At 45.6% G+C, this 27017-nt stretch overlaps 1 protein-coding gene across 10 annotated transcripts in view; it reads right to left on the minus strand.

The window, feature by feature from the left end:
* The window catches only part of KALRN (kalirin RhoGEF kinase), a 648894-nt gene that overhangs the window by 22128 nt on the left and 599749 nt on the right, over positions 1–27017 (minus strand). For 3 of the 10 annotated variants that reach the window (XM_035000003.1, XM_034999999.1, XM_034999998.1), the window contains 5 exons: positions 26236–26313; positions 22510–22695; positions 21965–22136; positions 18074–18312; positions 15290–16408 (listed from right to left, as the gene is read on the minus strand). In XM_035000003.1, coding sequence (XP_034855894.1) covers positions 16151–16408; positions 18074–18312; positions 21965–22136; positions 22510–22695; positions 26236–26313 — 933 coding nt within the window. In that variant the 3' untranslated portion in view covers positions 15290–16150. The other 7 variants (XM_034999991.1, XM_035000000.1, XM_035000002.1 and 4 more) reach the window with 6 other exon arrangements.

Below are 27017 nucleotides of genomic sequence, written 5' to 3' on the forward strand. Positions count from 1 at the left end.
GCTTGTTTGATGCAAGGGCTCATTTGTTCCGATAAAGATGTACTGAGCTGCCCCTTGGTTGTGGCCTGCAGTGAGCAAGGCAGACATGCTCTTGGGCCAAAAGTCTGGTGGGGAAGACAGAATTCAGTGACCTCTGCACAGCGGCCAGTATGGTGCCTGGCTGATGTTAACAACCAGCCTGAAACAGACACAGAGCACTGTCTTCTCCCTCGCCCCACCTCCCCCATCAGGACTTTAGGGTAGAAACGATTTGGGAATCCTGCCAGCTCTGTCCAGTGGCCTGTATTTCCCATCCTGATGGGAATCCACAAGGGAGTAAGATAGTGATCACATGCCAGGAGTGACAGGGAGGAGACAAATGGCCCGTTTCTCCATTATAACATTTTAAGTGGGGTTTCATAACTCTGCACTGTGGTAGTACTTCTATAAAACAGCACCCCAAACTGCTGTGTAGGGAATTTCTTGCCTTATTCCTCTTTCCCATCACTCCCAACTGCGTGAGGAATAAGGCAAGAAGGTAGCTCCTTACTTTCCACGGTTCTTATTAAACACATAGTTTAAAAAGCAAACCTTCCTAATTTGGAGGTAGACTTAGCGGGAAGTTGGAGAGAAAGGTTGCCAACAAGGCTTACTTGCAGGTTCTCTATCTGGAAGGGGCTTGTGGAAGGCATCAGTCTTCATTCCTCTGCCTCCTGGCCTACCCAAGCGTTGCCGATAATGGTAATAACACCAGTGATTTGTGTCACATCATGTAGTTGGCATAGACCACTCATAAACTCCTTCATTTGCTCATCCCAAACTCTGGGAGGGTGTGCCAGGCAGATGCTATTGTTCCTATTTCCAGATGACACAGGGAAGTCCATGTGAGATCACATGTGCTCCTTCCACCATAGCATTCCGTGCACAGGCAAGGTCTTGGAAAAATCGTTGTGACACGTTGTCCTTGCTGTCGAAAGCCTACCTACCTTTGCTCCCTAACCTCGATCTCCGTCCCATTTCTACCTAGTCCTCCCCTTTAAACTCCTCTAGCAAGGACCAAGAGCCTGGCTGAAATTCATGCTAATGCTTTTCTAACTTTGACTCTGGATTATGTCCATGGAAGAGTCCTCCCTCATTTTACTCTTTCTACTTTGAAGCAAGTTGGAATATGGACTGGAGGAGGGTCACGACAGCCTCCTCACACTGCAGTGGAACAGCCTAGGTATTTGTCTATGGCTCCCTGTGACTACAAGGCCCATGTGGGCAAGAACCTTGCTTACTGTTATTGCCTTGGAGCCTAACACAATACCTGGCACATAAGGGCTCCACAGGTATTTGCCAAATCCATCCATCCATCAGTCAGTCAGTCAGTCAAGGGGTGGGATCCTAATTTGGTGCGAGTTGAGAAAATGTCTTGCCATGAACTTGGAGTGTTTTCCTATTTCCATCAATTGGAATGTGACTTGCTCTGGAATCTCATCAGTCAGTCCATAACTAAGAGTTAGCTGACAGTGATCTTTTCCTCCTCCCTGCTCTTCCGGAGGTTGGTATCTATGGCTCTGCTCGTGCTTCTATTATGTCATCTTCCCTGCATGCTATTACCCTACCAGACTCATGAATCCTTTGAAGATAGTAACCCTTTAACATGTTTTATGCACCATTAAGTCATGCTGCCTACCATAGCATCTTTACACATAGCAGAAGCCCACGTATTTGTTGAATCAAATTAACTCACCCAATTAGTAGACTAGAATCTAGGCCTCCTGACCACCTTGTCTAATGATCATTGTTAGTGTGTGCCGAGACCTGAGATATCAGCCCCGGGGCTGGGAGGGGTAATCATAAGCTACACACATTTCTTGAAACCTAATGTTTTCCTTCCTTAGAAACAGTTTGAGAGTCCGTGGAGAGCGGTAGATGGGAAAGAGGAGGGAACTGGAATCGAAATGGATGTGGTAATGGAGGCAAAATGACACTGTTGTATAAAATGCTCATGTTCTCTCTCTGGGAGACGCAAACCCAAGCGGTCGAGGCTGGTAGAGCAGGGCTTGGGAATCTGCTTTTATTTGAACAGCAGAGGGCGGCAGGTGGTCACGTTTCCTCCTTGAGAGAGCGAAAGGAACCACCACAACGTGGTCCACCAGCTACTTAGTTTCTTCCTTCTGGAGAGAATTCCAATTGTTTTCTTCAAAATGGGAGGGCAGTGAGGTAACGGGAAAGAGTTAGAGGTAAAATCAACCAGCACTTAATAACAAGCTGAGCTTTGAAGAAATCTTGAGTCTCTTTTTCTTGCCAGTCAATGTCCAAGATTCTGGCCCCATGTCCTGAGAGTGATGGCAAAATCCTTGTCTAGAAAACCAGGTGTCAACTGACTCCAGAAGGAAAACACCCCACCCCATTTTTTTCCCAATCCCTCATTACCGGTCACAAAACACATTTCAAAACTACAGATCTAGAATGCTGAAGGAGTCAAAATGGCCAAAAGAAACTCAAACCAAATGTTCTAAACTCATCTCAGAACTAGCCTGAACAAACCCAGAATTTGTGTAGTTGGCCTTGTTTTTTTTTTTATTGCCTTTGTGTTCTTTTAATGGGAATCTCTGTTCAGAAGAGGAAGGGAAGGCATTTTAGATGATTTTAGGTGAGGAAATTTGGCAATAAAATGAATAGATATAAGAAAACCAATTTCTAAAATTAGGTATGATTTCTGGTTTGGAGGTTTAACCCTTCCTGTTTTTAATCTGGCCAAACAAGACATGATTTTCTAAATGTTTAGAAAATATCCCTACCTCTGCTTATCTCTAAATGGACATAAAGCAAGCTGCAAGACACAAAGTATGTGAATGCAACACAATCCCAAACAACAATGGGATTGTCTTTGAAGTAGCTCCATACTTTCCAGAGTATTTTCATGACTGTCTAGTTCTAAGTCTTTTTTCTTCAACTTTGCCTTTTTTCCCCTTTGACCTGGTTGTGATAGAAATATTTTTAAATTTCCTAATGTATACATTTTAAAAATTATTTTTGTGACTGGTTTCTAACTCAATTGCATGGTGGTTGGAGACCTTGATCTATAGGATACTCATTCCTTGATTTTTTTTTTTTTTTAGATTTTATTTATTTGACAGAGAGAGAGACACAGCGAGAGCAGGAACACAAGCAGGGTTGGGGGGAGAGGGAGAAGCAGGCTCCCCGCGGAGCGGGGAGCCCGATGCGGGGCTCGATCCCAGGACCCTGGGATCATGACCTGAGCCGAAGGCAGACGCTTAACGGCTGAGCCACCCAGGTGCCCCATTCCTTGATTTTTTTGATGAGACTTGCGTTATTAGCACATGGTCCATTTTTGTAAAAAGATGTGTGTGTTCTTGAGAAGAATGTTTAAGCGCTGGCTGTTGGGTACAGATCTCTGAATGTTCATGTGTCAAACACATTAGCTGTTTTATGGGGATTTCTAGCCCGACTCCTCTTCCCACCCCTCCTCAGTATTTTGGTTAGAGACCATTTGGTGTGTCCTTGAAAATAAAAAGGATAAAAATATGACTTTTAACATAATAATGAAAAAAAATCCACCACTCATCCCACAAAATAGTCAAAGCAGAAGGTGGTTTATTATTGTGCATGCATGGGTCTCCTGTGCTCCCAGCAGCCTGGAGTTCTGTTCAGAAGGGACTGGGGTGAGGGGTGCTGTTACGACTTCCTTTTTATACATCACATGTCCAACGTGGAAGTCAAGATCTTGACCTTGGATAAAGGCTTTATGGATGAACGCTTTGAGGTCTCATCCCTTAATGATTCGACCCTCCTCATATTCCTACCCCCAAAGCTTTTTTACTTTTTTACTCTTGTTCACCTACCTCTAGGTCTACGGCAGCAGCCCTCCAATAGACCTGCCTGACCCACTGTTGCTTACTCAGGTGTCAGCTATCTTCCTAAAGTGCAGAATGAGGGGCACCTGGGTGGCTCAGTCGGTTAAGTATCCAAGTCTTGGTTTAGGCTCAGGTCATGATCTCAGGGTTGTGAGATAGAGCGCTGCATTGGGCTACCCGCTGGGCATGGACCCTGCTTAAGATTCTCTTTCTCCCTAATGAAACACATGGACTCTGCTTAAAAACCTACTTTTGTTCTCGTTGTCCACTGGGTCAAGTTGAGGCTTCCTAGCAAGTTTCTCGAGGCCCTCATTGTTTGGTCCCAAGTCATCTGCTAGGCTTTGTCTCCGACAGCTCTTCTCACATACCTAAACCCCAGCTACCCAGACCATATACTCTTCTCAGAATGTGCCAGGCACTTTCATACCTCAGGCCCCTTGTTCATGCTCTCTTCCCCTTTACCCTTCTGCAAGACTGTTTAGTAGTCCACCCAACCCATACACTGCCATCACGTGAAGCCAATGATCATACTTCCTAGGAGACACAGGCTGTGAGAATACACAACCTTGGGAAAGTTACTTAACCTCTCTCTCTGAGCTCTAGTTTTCTCATCTGTAAAACAGGAACAATGATAAGAGTACCTATGTATTGACACTGTTGGGAGGAAAGGACTCAGCAGAGCCAGGTACATAAAGAAGACTGATAAGTAGTAGCTGCTATTATTAGCCCAGTGCCTGATTAGGTGTGTAAATACTCACTGAATGAATAAATGCATGGCCCTGTGCCTTTTAATAGAGCACACTGTAAAGTTTGCTATGTGATATGAATTTAATCAAACCTGCCTCTCCCTACGTGACTGCATGCTTCTTAAGCATGGGACCTGATCTTATGTAATATGTTGGCCCTCCATTGTACTCACTGCAATGCTTTGTGTTATTCACTTTCGATAAATTGAATTGACTAGGATATCATGTTGAGTGAGCTTGTAGGTGAATCTTGACAGCACAGGGTTGGGGAGGGAGGTGGTGGTCTTTGCTTCTCTAATAGCTGCTCTTAGAGCAACTTCTCCTGGGTCAATGGCACCTCATAATCTCATTCATGGACAACATAAATGAGATGGGCGAGGCCTCCAGACTACGGTGAGAGTGCCACAGGACACACATGACTGGGGGGAGGGGTGCTAAGTGACTGTATTGGCCTGAGAAATCGATTCAGACATTTCTCCCATGTGATCGGATCTCCTTTCTTGGCTTCTGTGGCTGGACTCCTGAGTCACTGGGGAAGGGTGTGGGTGAGGCCAAGTCATCACCCCCACTGTCAAGGGATTTAAAAAGTTGTTGAGGAAGAAATTCTCCTCCGATAAGCAGATGTGCAACAAGGGAGGGCCTGAACCTTCTTAAAAAAGTACCTGAGCCTCACTGAGCAGACCTCCACATCACATGCCAAGTTTGGCCTCTCAAAGCACCACAATCAAGACTGGCTCTCTCTCTCCCTTTTTAAAGTAATCTCTACATCCAACGCGGGGCTTGAACTCATGAGCCTGAGATCAAGAGTTGCATGCTCTACGGACTGAGCCAGCCAGGTGCCCCAGACCTGCTCTTTTTGTTGGTTGTGTGACCGTGACCTCTCTGACCCTGTTTCCTCTGGGAGGGTAAGAAAACCCCATCTTCACAGGGTTGCTGGAAGGAATAGAAAACCTAACAGATGTGAATATGCAGTGGAAGATTTTCTTGCAATTCCCCCAGGAGAGAGATATGCCAGCTCTGGCAAGCTAAGTGCCCTTCCCTTAGTGGCAGTATATAAAGCAATCTGCATGTTGAGTCAGAACAAAGCCAGGCAACAAGAGTGAGTCTCCAGGCCAAACCCACCAGATATATTACAAAGAAAATATTTTGTAAAAATAAAAAGACAGGAATGTGATGCTTCACTTTCTTTTCTCCAAAGAGCTCTTTTCATAAAAAAAACATTTTCTTTTTATATAATGCAGTAACAGGCATCAGTGGAAATACACTGGCGATGCCAGGAGGTCAGTCACCTGACTAGGGGTGTAAGAAGTTTCCTTCAGTCTGTCTGGCCAGGTTATTTTGAAGCTCTGAATCTGGGACAGGGAGCCAAAGCAGCTGAGGTGGGAGCAGCAGGCTAGCTCTTTCAAGATGCAGAAGCTGGGGCTGGGCAACTGTGGGTATGGGGAAGGAAAGAAGGGTCAGCTCTGGCCACTCAAACCCTTCCAGGGCCAGGAGTGGACGTTCCAGTCTGATCTCAGGAGTAAATGTACCCGGGCCAGTCCTGGCACACCTCCTTCGAAGCAAATTTCAGGGTCAAGCCACAGAATCTCTGACTTCTTCTGTTGGAGGGTCTCAGTGTTTTCAGTTAGAAGTTCAGGAGAGCAAAGGGTCTCAAAGTCCACTGACATCACACCTTGGATCTGTGTGGAGCTCAAAGGATTCCACGCCGCATGGAGCATGGAATCCCATGGAGTCCTTGAGCTGTGTGACCTCTCAGAGAAACCCAAGGCTCGGCAAGGCTAAGTGGCCCGAGGCCGCACAGTTGACAGTACCCAGACTGTAACTCAGGTGTTCTGACTCCCATTCCAGCGCTCTTTCCATGGGGTACTTTCCATGTGCCTTTGTGTGATTTTTAGAAAAGTAATCTCTACCCCCAACGTGGGGCTTGAACTCACGGCCCCAACATCAAGAGTCAGATGCTCTACTGACTGAGTCAGCCAGGTGCCCTATCTTTGTGTCATTTTTATTTAAGTCATACTTTAGCCCTGGAAAGCTGGGATGGGCAGATATGATATTCCTCTTTGTTGAGCTGCAAAGCTGAACAACAAATCCACACAGAAAAATTGGCACTGGGAGGCAGGTCTTCTTGTCTTCCAGGATCTGTGTTTTAGATCAAAAACAACCTGGAGATGAGGGAGCAGCGCCCTGCCCATGAGGGGAGCAGGTTGGTGGAGGTCAGGGAGTGATGGCCAGGGAAAGACACATTCTGCCTTCAGGGCATCTTCTCATTTTCAAACTAAAAGATACAACTTTTCTGCCTGTTTCCTCCTCTAAAAGTCTTTGAAGGGGCTCGGGTGATGGAGAGGAATGCGGAGTTATTGTTCAGTGGGTACAGTTCCAATTCGGGATGAAGAGAAAGTTCTGGAAATGAATAGCAGTCACAGCTGCACAAATTGGGAAGGTATTTAATGCCACTTAAAGATGGTTAAAATAGTAAATTTTATGTTATGTAGGTTTTACCACAATAAAAAGTAAATAAATGAAGGGGATGGAGTTAACTGAAGGTTTCTAAGTTTCTGTCAACTCTGAAAGTCTAGGATTCTTACCCTGACTGGAAATTTCCTTATGATGTAGCTTTGCCTTTCCAAGTGCTTTCTCTCCCTCGTCTCTCAGAACGCTCTCCCACAAGACCCCAACCCTGTTCTTAGGCAGAAAGGAACCACCTGAGCTGTCTCTCAGCTGGCATAATGACCGAGAGTAAGGTCTGCATTTAGTCTGCGTCGTGGATGAGGCTGGCTCCTTGTTAAATGGGGCAGAGATGGAGCCTTTTTGGAATTGTGACAACTTCTTGCTTTGATGGATTGATGTTCTCTGCTAAAAGTGGCATTGGGCTTTGTTTTAAAATTACGATGCATTTATTTAATTGGGCTTGACATAAAAGCTGGACTGAGAAACCTTATCCCCGAAGATGAAGGCCCAAGTCTGGGAGGCTGGTTGAGGTCTTCCTCCTGAGCACATGATGTTGGCACACAGCAGTTCTGGGGCTGGAGGGCAGGTACAAAACCCCGAGTCTCAACAGAGTCCTCAGACAACTTTCTGAGATGGCAGGGGTGTGGGAACCTGCCTAGCTGGGTCCTACGAGAAATCCAGGATAGCTCAGGGAGGATCCAGACTTTTCAGAGGTGGGCACTGGCTCAGAGCGTGGACGGTGAGCCTGAACCCTTGAGCCCTGGCCCCGGCCTGGGTGTCCGCACAGACACAGGAGCAGGGGCTGGATGTGGGAAGCTAGCAGGTGGGCATGTGATGCTCAGCAGACCATCTCACCTGCAGTCCTCAACAAGGAAAGGCACTCAGCAGTCTAAGCTGTACTGGAAAAAATGCATTAACTGGTTCCCCAAACAGCCTAGTTTGATTTTCAGCCTGATTGGATTCTTCTTCCATGTAGAAACGTTTCTCTTATATACCATATCCTCTTCTCCACCAGCCTCCAACGCGTAATCAGCGCAAGATAAAGTAAGGTGAACTATGGACAGACCTTTGCCATTTCCAGAATAGTTCTCTCTGAGGTGCGGTCACAGATCAGTAGGAGCAAGGGGGAGCCAGACCATGAGAGGATCTGTAGACGGAGCCAACCTTGCAGCGGCTTGTGTGCTGGGAGTGGGGCGTGGGGGCTGTACCTGAGGCTCTACACAAGCGTTTCTCCATAGGGGAAGACAAAGGGTGGATACATTAGAGCAGAATTGCCTCCTTCTACATAGCTGGGTGTTCTTGGAAAGCTTTGGAAATCAGATTCCTAGGATTCAGGGTGCTTCATTTTCCTCTTAATTAGCTTTCAAGGAGGTGTTTATAAACCTCCATGAAAAGGTATGGTGGGGACGTATGCCAGCCCTGATGGTAAGCAAAGATGCAAGGAAACTGCTCCTTAAAGGGACCCTTCACTCCACCAATTGAGAAAAAGTAAAGAAAAGTAGCGAATTTGGCAGTGATGGACGTGTGGAGGCAGGAGAAAGAGCCTAAATACAGCTGGGATGGGAATCAACACGCGGGCAGCAGGTCAAGGGCTGACAGTGGAGAGGGCCGGACTTAGCACCCAGAGACCTGGCATGGAACAGTGAGTGCACTGGGTGTGCGGGCCGGCGTGGCGGCTGGGGTCGAGCACAGGGGGTTCATGGCACCAGCCACGGGGGTGGCAGCACAGCTCACCAGGGCACAGGGACACGCTGTCAACAACCAGACAACGCACATCACAGTGCTCACAGTGCTCAGGTTCAGAAGATAAGAGTGAGGCTGGGGGCCAGGCTGGACCTGGTAATGGTGCCCCAAATGACCAGCGAGCAGCCAGAGGCCTTCAGGAGGCCACCTGCTTCTCAAGCTGGGTCTTCAAGGAGTCGCTCTCTTTACCATGCACCCCTGGCCATTTTCCTCCTCTGCAATGAACACTGCAGTGAAGTTCTGCTTACCTATCCTGTGGGAAAATTCTCAACTCATGTTGAACAGGCTGACTCTCTCTGTCTCATTTGTTATTTGTGTCTGAAAATTCTAAGCTAGCAGCACCAAGATGCCTGTGTCCCCTCAGCACCTGCTTATGTGCTGAGTTAACTTTAACACAGCCACTGCCCAAGACCTCACTGGCACCTAAAAGGATCCGTATGGAATATTCCAGGGCTGCATGCACACCTCCTACAGAAACCTTGGACTAATCAGAATATTTGGCTGGCTTCTAACCACATGCCCCCTCAACAGTGCCAGTTAACTGAAATGACTGCCTCAAGTATTGTGTTTGAAAACTTTCCAGACATGCATCAACACAATTCATGGCTTTCCTCCATTCAGCATGAACATCCTAATGCTTTTGCTTATGTATCCCAAATCACCTCCCTGGGACCCATCTCATTCAGTCTGTGTGAAGGGCTGTAAGCCTTGGATGAATAAGAACCTTAGAAATGTGTTCAATTCACAAAGCAGGGCTAACGCATGTGTACGTGTGTGTGTGTGTTTATGTCCTTTTGCTTATCTAACCATAGAATGGAGCATCTGATTACATCAGTTAACTTTCTCTGTTTGCGTTGCTCATTTGGCCCCACATGGCTCTGTGCCCACTTCTTGCATTAAAGAGCAGGGTGGGAAAGCCACTTTTCTCTCCCCATTTCACCTGAGCTGAAAAAGATCCCAAGTTGCTTTCTAGATCACCAATACCTGGCTTGTCCCTCCCTCTGCCTGGACTTCCTCTACTTGCAGATGGTATCTCTGATATGGGCCAGCAAAACTTGGACCTGGAAATACAGGTGTCAGCACGGGTCTACAAGCTGATAGGTGTGGCTCCATGGGAGCTAGTGCCTATCCTATGAAACACAGGGAAAGCAGAGCCAGAAATTTCCCCTGGCTTCCTCATTCTCTAAGATACATTTAGGCTACGAGTGCCATACCCACTTCCTCCCACGCTGCCGCACTGCATTGCCCCACACCTGCTGGATTTAGCTCTGTGGCAATACCCACGCCCACAGGCAACCATGGTATCCTGGCAGAACTCCTACTTTTAACCCCTGTCTCTGACCTGATTCAACACAACTGGCATCTTCCACAGCTGACTTACTCCTTCTTGCGCAGAATGGTCTTTCTTGGGTTTTCTGGTCATTGACTTAATATGGTGTTGGGTTTCTTTGGGATTAGGTCAAATTAGAATAAGAATAATAAAAGTCCATCTAGTTAAGTAGAAAGCTTAGGTCTATAAAAAGGAAAAGATTTAAAAAAAAATACTATTTTGTACTTAGGGGAAATCTCTAAACTTTTATCCATTACTGGTAATGGGAACACAGATTTGGAGAAAAACATTTCCATTTACTCTGAAAGACAAAATGGCAGGGAAAGCCAGGCCTACATGTGCTCTAATTGTCTAGGGCTTATAACTTTATGAGGGTTGTCACTCCGTGGCAAGCCATGCTGAAGGTCCTATTTCTCTAACCCAAGATAGTTTCTGGCCAAGAAGGAGTTGGAATTGATTCAATGTTCTCGGTGGAGGTGTTGGTTCTACTCCCATACCCCTGGAGCCCTACAGTGGAAGAAAGGCCCCTGACAATGTTTTAGTCTCCCTGTCTCTAGAGAGACTGCGGCTAAGGTTACAGGGCTGCTTTTACTTCCGGATGGGACAGCCACCGCCCAGGAGCCCTGGGGCCAGGCAGAGGTGGGTCCTGGAGTTGTTACCATCACTCATTTGCTCTAAGCCAGCCATATACAGTGACTGGGGAGCAGGTCACCCACCAGACCACACCTAGTCCATGATTTTGCTGAAGCATCAAGGGAAGAACAGGTTCTAGTAGAAGAACCAGATGAAGAGAATAAAGGGAAAAGAAAAAGAGGGAAGAGGGAGGAAGGAGAAACAAAAGAGGGAGAAACTAAAACTAAAAGGGTTCTTGTCTTTCAGCTAGGAATCGGCCACTCTTCATAACGCCATTTTCCATGAGGAAAAAAAAGTTGTTGTTGGTTTTTTAAAAATATCTAGGTCAAGTTTTCTATAAAAATTGAGCTGAATAAATGTTCTTTTTGTCTTTAAGTTGGGAGGGGACACCCAGAGATGCTCTCACATCACCATTTATCCTTGACTGACCAGTCACTTCAGCAAGGTCACTGTTATAGAACACATTTAAAAAGACAATCATTATAGCAAATAGGACAACAATAGCTGCTTCTACCTCCATGCTAGTATTAGGGTCAAGATCATCACACTCTGACTCCTCGGAACTGTTCGTCTCCTTGAAGGGCAGCATGAGGAGGGGGAAGAAAGAGAACACAGTTAGAACACAGGCAGCTTTTGCTGGAGAGGGAGGAGAACTTCTTCAGAAGGGCATGAGCAATGGGAAAGTGGGCAGAGAAAAAAAACCAAGTGCTTCTAAGGTGGGGGTGCTGATCACCCAGGGTGGCAGCATGCTCTTTTCGGGCCGGGGGGGTGGGGGTGGGTAGCTGGGATCATGTGCTGCCACACATCTCATGGGAAACAGCAGTGGAAGAAGCAACCACATGAAGCATGAGTGCTGTAGAATTTGAATTCTTGTCTTCTGTGAGGCTGGGACTTCCCTGAGGAAAGTGAAGAAGGGAATACAATTTCTTTTCCCCAAGAAGGACGTTAGCATGGGTTTCAGTTGTTCTTATTTTGCTCAGGAAGGGGAAAAAGTGCCAGGTGGATAATCACACATTATAACGATGTTCAGCATTCTCATCGTCCAGAGTCAGATCCTTTTCAGAGGGCCCAATGTAAAGAAAACAGATCACATCGTTTCAAGATGGGGGGGTGGGCAATATGAGTCTGCCGAAGCTTAGAATCAATGGGTTCATAGTAAGAGGTGGATTATTACAAAACAGTAACTTGGGCTTGCCAATGTGCCTCCCCTTCCCTGCCCATGTGTAGGCCTGAAAATGATGTCGTCTGAATTCTGGGGAAAAGAAATGAAACTTTAGCAAGGCCATAGTGGCCCTTAAATTCCAAACCTCAGACTTCACAGGGTTGGAAGTTTGGCAAGCACCCCTAATCTTCTTTCCCTGCATGTATTTTCAAACCTAGGATACTGAATGGGCAGCTTTGAGAACTTCAGTATGAATCAAGCACCTTGCATTTTTATGAGAATAATGCTACAGAAAATTTTGTTATAAAACATGTGCACAGTATAAAGAGAAAGGTATAAAAGAAAAAAAAGATACTTACTTATTTGAATCGAAGTTGCCAGGAGAAATAAAAAATAAAAAATAAATTGATCTTGCATGCAAAATCCTGCTAGACTACTTCCCCTCTGGTCCCCACACTGGGAAAAAAAAATCCCCATCCACCCAAATTGACTTGTGAGATGCTGCAGGGTGGGAGTAGATGAGAGGTGGGACACAGCTCTGGAAGACCTTACTCACTTTAACAGAGACTTTGTTGCCCAGAATATCCTTGGGTTTACGAGGCCCTGTGGCTTCATTTTTACCCGTGTTCTCCACTTCTGCCCGCTTTCTCATTCGTAGAGTATGCCATGAACATGACTTCCTGTTGTACCAAAAAATGCACCAATCAAAATGGCAGGTCAGGGCAGAGTGAGGCAGTGGGTGGGCCCGCCACCCTTGGGTGAGTCAGTAGGTGAGGTGCTCCAGTTAAGCCCCAGCTTCAGAGGCCCCAAACCTGCACGCCAGCTCCTGTGGTGGCTGGTGGCCGATCTCGCCTCCAATAGGGAGTGAGTGAGGATGTGCTTTGACCCCTCCTGAGAGATGTGCAAGTTGGCTGCAGCACTTGAGGAAAATATGAGTACTGGGTTATTAAACTCTACCAAGGAAAGTTTTTATATCATACTGATGAAGCCTTAGAGGACTGAGGAATTCCCTTCTGAGGAATATGGTGGATGGTGGAAGAATGAGGTGCGGAGGGGGTGGGTAAAACAGGAAAGATAAGAGAAGTAGATTTTATAATGCATAAGCTACTGGTATTTTCCCAGGACCAGACATAAAGACCCAAAAGGATGATTTTGAGGTTTTCATCTCATTATTTACATTTGGGCTGTGGCTACTCCCAAACACTGTAGTACCGATAGGACTTTTTTCTAGGGCATTTGACTTAATGCACAGTTGAACACCACTCATTTATCATTATTTTAGGATGAAGGTTTCTTGTTCTATGTCCTCCACATCACTCAGTGTTTGTGAATAAAGAGCTCTGTCGAGCACTAAGAGGTCCTAGAGTTTTCCTGTTGGGAGAAGACCCATTACATGCTCTCAGGGTGGTGGGGGCAGCAATATCCTAACTCCTTCCTTTCCACAAGGGGGTTGGAAGCTACTTCACAGACCTGTAAAGACAAGCTCAGAGCAGAGCTCTTGAGTTCCACATGTCAGGACTCAAAAACAAAGACACCAAAAGCCAAGTCACAAACAGCATTAGTGACCCTGGGCAGGCATCATCAGTTTCAGGTGTGGTCACAGAATTTGGATGAAGTTCTATCATTGTCTGGAATAGGTGAGGTTGGCCTCCCTTCCGTGTCTCCTTGTCAAATTTAGGCCTTTGCAGACAGAGCTTGATGAAAAGAGCCTTCATTAAGGGAAAGAGGAGAGGGAGAGAGAGAGAGAGAGAAAGAGAGACATAAGATTTAGGAGGAAGGAGAATGTTCTAATATGTCAGGAGTTTTAGGATGTCTTGAAGGTGTTTCCAAAATATTTATCACTAATACACATGTTCAATGGTCACCCTTCTGAGTAGGAAAGAGTAATAATAGTCATGTTCTCAGATTTCAGGGGGAAGCGGGCTCCATCAGAATCTCTTGGCCAGACCTTCTCTTGTACCTCCTGAACAGGCAGGCTCCCTAGCATACCAGCAACTTCCTTCGGTTGTACCTGTGTGAGAACCAGTCGTGGAAACTAACTTTAGACAGTATCACTGTTAACTTCAGACATTCACCTCATATCTTTACCCCCAGAATCCACATCCCTGACTCAGTCTGAGAACACCTTGAGTCAGGGAAGTCCATGCTACAAAGACTCCTAGGGTGGACAGCAGAGTGAGCGTGTGTGTGAGCGTGGGGTGTGTTCCTACGTTTATTACAACCCTCTGGGGGTCATTCAGTATGCTTGCTGAGAAACTAGAAACGTTACAAATAATGTTCAGAAGGAAGACTCGGAGTCGTATCAGCGGCAGGACAGGCTCAATTTCACATTCTTCTTCCCAGAAGAAGTTGTCATCATGGTTTGGGGAGCTTCCATCTCTTGGCCACAGGCCCGGGAACTGATGTGGAGACAGGGTTTCAGTGACATTTATGCTGGAGGCATCCCAACCAACTCTGACTCCTGTAGTCATAGTAGGCCCTGGGGAGGGTGTGGTAAGTGTCCTTCACTGATAAATACTGACAACCATTTCAAGTCCATGCCTCTGCCCCACACCTGCCAACCCTTGTGCATGAAGGGCTGACAAGGAACCAGAATGACCCATTCGTATTTGGATCTCTTCTCTTTTGCCCAGCCTGACATCCCTCCTACCTTCCCTCCCACGGAAGGTATGAAAAAGTGATCAAAAGACGCAAAAGTGAGGAAGAAGTCCTGGGTGCCTGAATAATTAGGTCACAAATCATGACAAGTTAGCTCTGTTAGTTAACTGACTAATAAGAACTTCAATGCTTTGAGGGCCTTTATTTCCAAAGCTTCTTAAAAGGTACCCAAAACAAATGTCTTTTAAATAAAATGACTTGGGCCTATTGTGCCTTAGAGGCCACCACTGATTTCCAGCTGGGCCTGTGGTTACCTAGAAAGGCCAGGGTGAGATCAGTCCCCTCTATTCCCTGAGTTAGAGAAAGGGCCAAAGAAGCGCTGTTCTGTTGGTGCCCCTGTTCAGCTATCTCGTGGGGAGTTCCTTCCACCTCTGCCATGGATGGCCACACAGCATGGAAAACGGGGGGTGCAAGCCAAACATTGCCTCGTACATCAGTCATTACTTTACGACAGCACCTCAAGGGCACCCAGCTGGACAGCATCCAATCTGTACCATTCCACATCTCAGGGGTTAGAGACAGAGATATTACAGGGGCCGCTGAAGGGAAGGCTAGTATTGGAGCTTTAGTGACTAAAGCACTTTTTGTGTAGGAAAACACTGCCAATGCATTCAACCGATTCCTAAAATATAGAAAAGAAAAAAAAAAAAAAGAAGAAGAATAGTTTGCACATTTAAAATTCCCAGAATAGTGAAATAGGGGAAAAAGGGTCAACTAGTCTTTAGCCTCATTAAAACATGCTCATGGTGAAAATTTATTTTACATATTTAAAATAGTACATTTAAAATTATTAGTTACATTACAGGTACAATGATGAACATTGTGACTCTCCATTTATATTGCACAACCTGACTTCATCCATATGGGGTTCTTTAAATAGTGCAAAATACTTTATACAGGAATGTGTTCGGAAGGGTCTTCGCAACCAAAATAAGGAAAAGAAATATCTTACAAATTACCATGAACATATATTAAAGTGACAGGGGAGGGGAGAAATTAAAAAAAAAAAAAATGTTACAATCTGTACAGAGGAATTGCCACAGACAACCAAAAAGTTCCCCCCTCTCTCCTGGGAGAAGCAGCAGGCCTCTGACCTATATAGGTCTGGCATTCGTGCTAAGGTACTTTTTGGTGTCAATCAAAAAGAAAAAAAAAAAAAATATATATATATATATATCAGTAACTTAATACAATATAAATAAAGTCCAGTCCAGTGAATCCTGTGGTGGGTCAAATGGAGCAACGGAAGGCAAGCCTTTGTCATCTAGGGTTTCAGTAGGGTTCTTTTCTTAATGGGGGAGGGGAGGAAAAAAAAAACGAACAGAAAATTATAAACGAAAAGGGAAAAAAAAACCCAAAACCAAAAACCCACAGCCACTACTGTCAACAACAACAAAAGCCTGGAACAATCCAGCCTGGCTGCCCCATGCTGCGTGTGGCTCCAGCGCTCGAACATTGGTTCCGGTGGCACTGTCGAGAATAAGCAGCAGGAATTCCCTAGCGTGTGTTTGCATTTTTTGTGTTCTTTGTTTGGTTTTGATTTTTTAATCCACACAATCCTCTCCCAGGGAAGCCAACGAGGCACTTACTTGATGCTTCCGTCACTATTTTCTGCGGCCGCTGTGGCTTTGGGTAGGGGCGCCAGGACGCTGCCTGGGACCCAGCCCTCGGCCGCCGGGGAGCGGTCGCTGGCAGGCTGGTACACCAGGCACATGTTCTGCTGGTTGACGGCGAGGACCTGGACCACCTCACCTTGGCTCACACAGATTTCGTTCTCCTTCAGTGCATAGTAATCTTTGATCACGGCCATGGATGAGGTCCCATTGCAGCCTCCCAGGTCGCCCTGCTAAGAGACAAAGGCAAGAGTGACACGGACACAAGGAGGCCGTTCACATCCCTCTGCGTGGTTAAAGGCCAACCCTCTACTAGCAGGGTAAACAGCAGGCAGAACATTACCTTGAGCAATAAAATGATATCTATAAACATGCTTTGAAAATCTACTTTTTATAATGATGTTGCATATAATATTATAATCAAGGGTGAATAGGTAGAGAACTGTCTAGACAAGGGAACATAAACACCTTCCACCTGGAAGCCTCCCTAGCATGCAACCTTCCCACCGGCATCCTCTAATGTATAGAAGAGGGTGGCACAGGTACACAGAGACATAAGCCCCTGGGCAGAGTGACGTCGGGGCAAAGGTCAGGTCAGGGTCACAACCCCCTAGCAGAAAGCAGACACTTCGAAACATTTTTTTCTTCCTTTTGCGTTGGTCTTATGCTACATTCTGATCTTTGAAGCAGGAGTAACAATGAGACATTTGCCCAATTCAACTGGCAAGACCATGACCTACCCTGACCCAACCCCACTGGGAACAAAACTTCTCTGGCTCCGCCCATATTCATTAATACAAGAGGTCCGGCCTCTGGGGCCTTTTCATATGACTACACCAGGAAAGCTGCTTCTAGACCTGTATCTCCTAGTGAGGCCTGGCTACCTCATACACCATGATCAGAGCCAGAAATTCTTCAGTAAGTTTGACAAAAGGCCAATATGACTTCAACTAACTCACAAGGGTAATTTTTAATGTAGAAAATCATTTTTAGGTAATGTGATGAAATAGGTCAGTATAGTTATTCTAATACAGAATTGAACTTAGACATTAACAGTTGATTTTTAAAAAACTTATCTTAGTTTTTATTAATAGATCATTAAAAAATTAATATCATCTAATAATTTGGATAAAACTACAAGATCAGAACACGTAAGGAAAAATGTAAGTAAAAAAAAAATCTATTCAAAGATCCATTAAGTTCTAGAGGCAACCGGGGCCTAATGAGATTAATGAACTTGCTAAGGTTCTAGAACAAGTGGGTTGCAGAATTTGGAATGGGAACCAGATTGCCTGAATTCCTAATCTAGCACTTTTCCCATTTATTCTCACACCTACCACTTGGTAGGGTCAAAACAGCTGTGTAGACTGGATATACAGTTAATTCTACGCTGCTCTCGTGGTGCTGTTTGAATTGTGGATTATCTGTGAAAAATGTCTCATCCAAGGTTGCTACTCCCATTCACACTCACAATGAGCAATTTCCCCTTGCTGTATCAGCCAGTGGATGGCGAAGGACTATGAGCTCACTTCAGCAGCTCATCATTAGAAAGGGTGACCTCTTTAAGCTGTCAAACAGTAGAGTTGTGACTTTTAGTGATCCAAACTACAACTACTCTAATTTGGTATAGGTCACCGTTGCCACTACAATATTTCCTTATATTTGCAGAGTTTCTGCAGATGACAATAGCCCTTTGACACAGAGTGTCTGAGCAGAGGGAACTGGTCTAACTCACTCAATTTGCAGGGGAAGAAAGAGAAATAATTGAGACTCAGCTGTATTTAGTGGGTTGCTTCTGGTCAAATGAGAGGCATAAAAAGAAGCTACTTCCTCAAGTGAGCCCAGAGGCTGCGCCCTCAGGGTGTTGAGGGTGGGGATAAGGTGCTGTCACTTACCTTGCTGGCCTCAAACTTGTCCCCAGGTTGGTGGTAGTCAAACCCTGGACTGCCATTGGAGGTAGATATCTTCAGGGGTGGCAGAGGTGGGTTATAGCTGGAGCCCTTTGGGGGCTTCTCAGAGCCCGTGGGGACAGAGGAGTAGGGCCTGGGGCTGGCTTGGGGAACCCTGGATGGCTGGGACCTCATCACGGCCGTGTTCCGTTCTTTCCGTTGATACTCAATGGGCGACTGTAGGGCTGTAGGGTAAGAGTGGATGGTTACTCTGAGCTCCAGGAATCCCACAAGGATTTGGAAGCTTATTACACAGAGGCTTTGTGCCAGGCATTGAGGTGTTACATGAGGAAGACACTACCCTTGTTTTTAAGGAATTTATAATCTCCTGTGAGAACTAAGAAAGCTACCTTAATGAGGAAAATGCAAACACGAAGTGATGCCCTATGTGAGTGCACAGTGTTGTGCAAAAGCAGGGAGAGAAGGCTTTGTGTGTGTGCGCATGGGTGTATGGGCCTATGGGGATTGGGTGGTGATACGCTTCAGACTCTGCAGGATGTAGGCAAGTGTGAAGTGTGTCTGGAGAACGGGATGGAGTCAGATGACCTGCAGCAGAAGGCCAGGTGTCTCTGTGGAGGAAGAGGAGATGAGACAGGTAAGGGAGGTTATGGGTGCCATGGCTGAAAGATCTATAAAGCCAGGCTAATGAGTCTGGGTGTAATTCTGAAGGTCATGAAAAGTGATTGGATTAAATGAACTTGAACATTTTAAATTCTCTCACCAGAGCCACACCTGAAGAACATTAACCTTGTGGCAGTTGGGAGGAGGTATTGGAGAGGCTGATTCAGAAACCATGAGATAGTGACCAGCAAGAGACCCAAGCAGAGTAGAGCTGGTGAGAATGTAGAATGGCTATGAGGTGACATGTGTTCTGGAGGGAGATTAGAATCTGCCACAGCCTTGATGCAAGGAGGAGACAAGGGCTGAGGGTCACTCCAATTTGGAGACTGGCAGAATGGTAGTCAGTGGAACTCAGGAGACAGAGGAAACGTGAGCTTTGTTTTACAGAGTTTCAGATAAGAAAGTTCCAAGGCCTGAGTACTAAAGAGGGATAGCCAGGCAAAAGCCATGCAGGTCAAACTCTGTCATAATGACTTCAAGGGCTGGCCCACTTTTGTCATTTTTATCAGGATTCTCTGTAACAAATATTTAAGTGGGTTAACAGTTGGAGCCTTTCAATTATAGGGATATTTCTAGAGTGATAAGCATGTACTTTGGTAGGACTCAACATAGGGCCACCATTCTTCATCTTTGAGGTCTCAGGAGGCCCTGCAATGCCTGCACATGTCTCTGTAAGCAAAAGGCTGGCCCTGCTCTATCATCACAGCCTTATCCCTTGAGTGTGTCAAAGTATTGGGCTCCTGCCAGAGCTCAGCTTTTCTCCCTGGACAATATTCTGTAGGTATTAAATATTTAAGAATTGATAATGTAGTTCAGTAATAGCTCCATAACTCACTATAATTAAGAGAAAGGTCTCTTGGAACCATGTAAAAGTCTGGATCATGGACTACACCCAAAGAAATGCAGTTCCAAGTTTTAAGTAGATGGCAGAGAATTTTGAAGCGGGCCTCATCAACCTGACTGTATGAATCAGTATCCATCACATGGAATTGGGGTATTACCTGATTATATATGTAATAACTGTGCTGAAGTGTTTCAAAATAATATGGCTTTTTAAATGAGCTACACAGACAGCCTTTGTTCTTCCACCAGTCTCAGTCTGCATTACTCAGGTCTTAGGATCAGGGAAGCTATGCATCTCCTGGGAGGGTTTGTTTCTGCCTGATATATAGCATCTTATGCCTGATCCTGTTTCTTCCTTTGCTTTGTTTGCTAGGGAGCTCATAGATAAATGTGTGCCCTACCACCAGCGACTATACTGTAGTTTATGGTTAAAAGCCTAATTTTAAGTTATAGCGTTCTGGGTTCAAGTCCTTGTTCTATTACCTACTGTTTTTGTGACCTTGGACAAGCTTATTAACCTCTCTGACTCCTTTCCCTCACCTGAAAAATACAGGATGATAGTACTCACCTTTCCATGTTGACATGAGGATGAAATGTGATAATACATGTGAATACATGCTTAGCATTGTGCCTGTCTCAGAGAAAGGACTCAATGGTACGAGCCATTGTTGTTACTGCAATTATTGCTGGTTTCATTTTTTTCTTGTCTTTTGTACTGAATTGATAAACTTAAAAATCTCATTTCAGCTTAGAATCTATCAGAAATTCTTAACTACTGAAAAAAAAAAAAGAAATTCTTAACTACTGGAATACAATTTATACATGTATTTTATATATGTGCACCTTTTACATAAAATTATTTTATCAGCATAGGTGTTAATTCAAAGTTCTACATTCAGAAACTGTAAACTATATACAACTTCTGCTGCTATCCCTCAGGGCTGGGTTGGTGTTTAATTTTAGACTTTTCAGAGCCCTAGAGATGACAAAGTTTTTTTCATCAAACTGTTCTACAGTTTGGGGGCCTAGGGGCATGACCCCAAAATACTCTCACACTTACAGTGTGAAATTGCTTTGAAGTTTCATGTTTATCTTGCTATATAATTTCCTTTTATATGTTTTAAAATAAATACAATGTGTTAAATCCCTTACATGCAGTCAGACTGAGATTGTAGGGAGCTGTGCCATGTTTTCCTGCTTCCCGTACTGCTGACTGGCACACCAGAGCCCGTGCCGATGTGAACAGAGTAGACTGTCCCTCCTTTTCACAAAATGAGCCAACAGAGGCCCACAGAAACATCATGACTTGCCCATGGTCCTCAACTGGTATGTTACCTTTAATCTTTCCCCACAGCATTCAGGTCAACGCTGGACACCCAACAAGGGCTGTTTGCGCCATTTGAAAGAGTCCAGATTCCAGTACTGGCAAGAGGTGACACATCTGACAGTGGACCTGTGTGCATGCATGCACGTGCGTGTACATACAAGCATATGTGCTTGGTGAGTCTGTGTGTGCGTGTATGTGTGTGTACGTACAGGCATATGTGCTTGCTGAGTGTCTGGGGTAACTTCATTTCTGGTGACATTCTGCTTTCAACTTCCAGCTCTGTTTCTGCTCAGAGAGACTTCTGAGTGCATCAACTTGAAAGATGAGCACCGGTTTAAAACTGTACACTTCCTGTCACATGCTAAGCTCAACGTGGAGACAACCCCAGCAGCGAAAAGAAATAAAGAAATTTAAACAAGGTAGCAGCGCCATTTCACTTCGGTTCCCACCACCAGTTAGGGGACTCCTGCAGGGTCCATAGAGAGCTACACTCTCTGTAATCATGAGTTGTGGGAAGTTTCAAGATATTACTGAAATTTAGAGTTTAGGGATCACCTCTCCTTTGAAAGGGCTCAAGTTGGCTAGCAAGAGGACCTCTGTAGGCTCTCTCACTGATCTGTCAAACTCCCAGTGAACACTAAGTAACACCAGAGAACCTGTGAAAACACCAACCATTAGCCACCAAATGGAAAAACATAGTACTCTGATAGCCCCTGAGACAAGGAGGATGTGCCCAACTCAGACTTCTGCCACAATCATTACGAGTTGGCACGGGTGGCCACAAGGCATAGACCCCATGGCTAGGCTCTAAGAGAACAGCTCTTCTTTTGGAAAGATGGGGCTTCTTTATCATGTTCCATCTGTTCCACTGACATACCCAGGTTCAGAAAAATTCTCAACAAAGTGTTTCTGAAAACTACAAGTTTATCATCCTTACAAAATGTCATCCGGGCTCATGAAGTCACCGTTAAGCCCAGACCCAAGGAAACTCAGAGGTGTGGGGTTCCCTGAAAATGGCCCTGTTAGAAGCCAGGCCCAGTACCTACCATTTAAGAAGTCTCGCTGTGTTTCTAAGACTTGATTGATGTCCTGTACCCAGGCCTGCTGGATGTCCGCGTTGGCGGCTTGCAGAATGACCCTCTCGGAAGTCTCTCTATTCATGAGCGCAAACTTACAGGGGTCATTGTCCACGTTCTCCTCCAGGACCAAGTAATTCATCTGGAAGAAACCAAGTTCAATCTTTTCATATTTAAGTGGTTTAAAAAAAAAAAATCAACAACATACTAGAGTTCCTCCAACTTTTTATTTCAGGAGCTATTCCCAAAATTTTGTCCTGGGTTAAACCAAAGCTAAATCCTTTGGTTTCTGACTGTGAGTGAATGACATGATCCTGGAGAACCTGCAGGATCTGTAGGACCTACTCTCAGCCTGTCTCTTTCTCTCAAAATATTTAACCTTCACACCCACAGCTTCTTTGGCTGAAAGACTGTCAACGTTCTGAATCCATACTCACTCCAGGTCTCTGTCTTTGGGAAGCAGCTCCCAGGACTGGCTCTTCCCTGCCCTCGGTCATCCCCACTGGGAGCCTTACCTTGATGCTTCTTTTGAACATGTAGCCCGGGGTGAGTGATCCCTTCCTTAGCAGTTCACTGAAGATGACGATTTGCTCAAAGAGGAACACGCGCCTCTCCTTGGTTCGGGACTGCATGCCTGCGTCCAGCTCAATCACATAGAACGTGTCCTGCTGCAGCAGCTTCCCCTGCGCGGTCAGGGTGCCCTGATGGAAGCAAGTGCTGGGGTGAGGGAAGTGAAAAATGGGGAGGGGGCCACAGCCCTCTGGGCCTACAAGACTGGCCCCCCTGAGGACACAGACAGCAGACCTGACACTAAAAGCCTCAGGACACTAGTAAGAGACTGAATTAGGACCGATCCATTCAGATGGGGCAGACACAGACCCCTGGGGGGGGGGGGGGGGGGGGGGAGGGAAGGAAGGCTAGGAAACCACTAGGAAAGAAGCAGCTCTAAGAAAATGCCAGAAGGGAGGAAGATAAAATCATTAGCTAGAAAGATGTTCAGGAATTATCCTGGCTCTTCTTATTTTTTATTAAAAGGAAAACAGAAAGTGGGTGACACCTGTAGCCTTTCTGTCCTCAAAGCTCTGAGAAATGTTGTCTGCTTGGCTCCCCTGCAGCATGGGCCAAGGACCTCGGGTACTCTTATGGTCATGAACCTAGAACCAACCTGTGGCCAAGGGAAGTGATGTAGGCAGGAATGCAAGTAATCTTAATGAGTTGGGCTCCTCTCATCTCCTTCTATTATTTGAGGATGGAGTCTTAGTTAGAATTAGTCTAATTCTGAAGTCTTAGTCTCCTGCTACCGATCAACAGGTACAGCTGGAGTACCATATACAGGTGTCCATGTTTTACAAGCTGGTAGATATTTTTCTGGGTCTTGAGATCCTTCTTAAAATGCTTTGAGCTAGCAGGCCACTTGCCAGCCTACATAGGGGGAGCCTATTTGGTTTGATTTTCAGAGACATCTTCACATCTTCAAAGGGAATGAGGTCCAACCCAGCAGGTCTTCACAGATGCGACTGGAGAGCCTTGCTTTCCCTGCTGTTCTGCAGCAAGAACACGCTGACACCTGATATCTGATAGCAGCTAGAGGGCCTCCTCTGAACCATACTCTCTCAGGTGATGACTTTTGCCCTTCAGTAAAAATGGGGGCCATTCTCTGCGCATGATGCCTTATTCCAAACAGTACCCAGCACAGGGGTCATTTTTCTTTTCTATTCCCGAGAAACACCTGCCCTCTGCTTGGATCATGGCTCCTTACTGTCAAGGTCACCAGCCAAACAGGCTTATCTTTACCCTGGTCCAAAGTTAATATTAAGCCAGTGACCAGCTAGCCAGGAAAGCTCTAAAAGCTCTATTAACATTACGTAAGAGCCTGACCCATGAATTATAGCCCTGCCAATACTGAAGGGAAGGCTAGAGGATTTATAAGAGAGAGAATCTAAGTGAGGAGGCAAACTTCTCCCAGGCCCAAAGCCCTGGACTTCAGAAGGGACAGAGGATGTTCATGGTCCTTCTTAATTAGCTGAAGGAATGCAAAGCAGATTCTCTGAGACTTGATGGAAAAAGGAGATGGTGGTGCTTGATTGAAAAGAGAAGATAATTCTGCAGTCTGTGTCTGGCCTTCTGTGTACACACGTGTGCATGCACAACGCAGTTCCTGTGGAGTCTAACATGAGTTAGCACGGTCAGATGCTGATTTCCTGTCAATGGTCAGTGCCTCCAAAGACCCAGAGAAAGTCAAGCCAGACTCCTCCTCAGAAACTTGTGGACATCAAGGCTTAAGAGCAAAAGGAATTACTTGGTTTGTTCAGAATAGCTTCAGACCTAGCATAGCCCAGGGAAAAAGTGTAAAACTTCATCCAGTATGACTAGTGAAAAGCTGTAAGAACTGCGTATAGGGGCACCTGGGTGGCTCAGTCGTTAAGCGTTTGCCTTCAGCTCAGGTCATGATCCCAGGGTCCTGGGATCGAGCCCCACATTGGGCTCCCTGCTCAGCGGGAACCCTGCTTCTCCCTCTCCCACTCCCCCTGCTTGTGTTCCCTCTCTCGCTGTCTCTCTCTCTGTCAAATAAATAAATAAAATCTTTAAAAAAAAGGAACTCAGGGTATATTTCTGCTGCAAACCCCTGCTTGCTCTAATGCCTCAGGCCTAACATAGAGAACCGGGAATCTATGAAAAATAAACAGTAAAGAAAAACCTCCACATAGTTCCTGGTCACAGGAACAAAGCAGTGGCAGACAGGGACACCAGGAAGGGCTGGGAGGGCAAGGAGGACAAGAGAATTGGGCTCAAGAACATTATGAATCCAACTCAGTAACCCAAACCTGAATGTAGCATCTCCTAAATTTACTTATAGACCACTCTGCCTTATTTCTATTCTATTCTCTTCTATTCTATCCTAATTTAGCCAGGGGTGGGGGGGGGTGGGTGGGTGGTGGTGGACGCTATTATTTCTTTATTATCTCAACTTCTAGGAACCCCTTTTCTCTAGAAAGAAATAATAAAATCTTAGGTTGCAGAATTACCAGGAAACAGGATGAGAAGATCCACATCTTTCTCTAAGGGGTTCAACAATTATTAAATGCCAGTCAATAATTGTGTCAGTTCCAATTTTATCATATTAATATCCAAAACAGATTATATGTAGCATATGAGGTTTGGATATAAACTAATGGCAGCCACTTATCAAGGTTATGGTAGGAAAGTCCATTTTTTCTTCAAAGGTTCACTGTTATGAGTTGAATTGCTCCACCTCCACCCCCTTCATATGTTGAAGTCCTGACCCCGGCTATCTCAGAATGTGACCATATTGGAAGACAGGATCTTTACAGAGAGAATCAAATTAAAGTGAGGTCATTAGGGTGAGCTCTACTCAAACATGACTGGTGTCCTCATAAAAAGGGGAAATTTGGACATAGAAAAATGTACAGAGGGAAGACAGTGTGAAGACACAGGAAGAATGCCATGTGAACATGACGATGGCCATTTACAGGCCAAGGAGACAGGCCTGAACAGATCTGTCCCTCACAGCCCTCAGGAGAAACCATCACTGCCTATACCTTGATCTCGGACTCCTAGCCTCTGGAAAAGTGAGATGATAAATTCTGTTGTTTAAGCCACCCAGTCTGTGGGACTTGTTATGGCAGCCCTAGCAAACTAGTTATTCACTGAAGCCAAAATTCTGGGGACATCTAGCTGTTTCTCCTAACACTTGATTCTCTTTTTCAAAGAATAGAAATATGCACACGTTTTAAAGCTTTAAATGTTCATTTAACTAAAAAGCCAGCCATTATGTAGACCTAGAACCACTCTCTCAAAAAAAAAAAAAAAAGAAAAAGAAAAAGAAAAAGTGTTCCATTTTCTCTCTGGTGCTACTTCCATCCCCTAGTCCCACTCTCCCTCACATTCCACACACTCACATCCCAAGCAAGAAAGCAAAGCAAAGAGGTCACTGCCAGGTCCACAGTTATAAGGAATTTTGGGTCTTTCCAACCCCCTTGGAATGGTGACTCCAGTTTGGTAGACTGCTCTGTAGCTTCCTCTGACTGCCCTATTACTGGACATCCTAAATAGATACATCTTTTGGGCCCACGAGCCAGAGGGGCCTGGCATGAAGGCACAGATGGTGAGTGGAGGCAGCAGAGGAGGTGGGCACAGGGCTTCAAAGGGAAGCTGCCTCGTTGCCCCAGCTCCTGTTGTCCAGAAGAGAGAAGGCTTGGAAGCATTCCTTAAGGGCTCACCTCAAAGCCCTGCAGGCGTCCCAGATTCATCATGTCATTGCAGCGTTTTGGAACAAGGCACATTAACTCCACGGCTTTCTGCGGGAGAGAACAATAGCAGCTCAGGAGCAGGATGAGCACTCAGGCAGGAAGCTTAGGGCAATTCTGTGCTGGAAGACAGGGACCTCCTAGGGGCTCCCTGATTCTAGGAAAGGACACTGGTAGAGCAGTATGGAGCCCACTCCTAGAGCAGTATGGGATTTTCTGTTGGGGTATTGGTCCTCGGTGCAGGGCCCCATGTGAATCAGTGACCACATGTGGGGAGGCTACCCAGCCAGCCTTTTCCTCCTTCCCACTTTTATTTAGCAATTCTCTTTCCTTCTCATATTTTCTTTCTTCTCTCTGTTGCTTCTTGGCTGCCTAAGCAACAGCTTAGCCTGGCTTGTGAAACACTATAGGTTTTAACCTAAAATAACCTGCCAGAATGGTCTGTAACCTCTCCGGCTTATAATAATCCCCATGGTGACATTGTCTCAAAGGACTTCACTTAGGGAGTAATCCTCAGGGGTAGGGGAGGGAGTGAAAACAGGATATTTTATGTGTTGAACTCAGATAGTACCTGGATTCATGGATGAAACTGCACACTGAAACACTGAATCTCTGAAGGATGTTAGAGGACTCAAATACCCGCCCCCCCTTCCCACCATGTCACTGGAGCCACATGGAGAACACGAGTGGGGTGAAACTCTGGTCTGTCCCAGGACAGAATTCTCGGGTTATAGAAAAACACTCAGTGTTTATTA

Source organism: Mirounga leonina, unplaced genomic scaffold (genome assembly GCF_011800145.1).
Source record: "Mirounga leonina isolate KUSES-001 unplaced genomic scaffold, KU_Mleo_1.0 Mir_115, whole genome shotgun sequence".
Lineage (NCBI taxonomy): Eukaryota > Metazoa > Chordata > Mammalia > Carnivora > Phocidae > Mirounga > Mirounga leonina.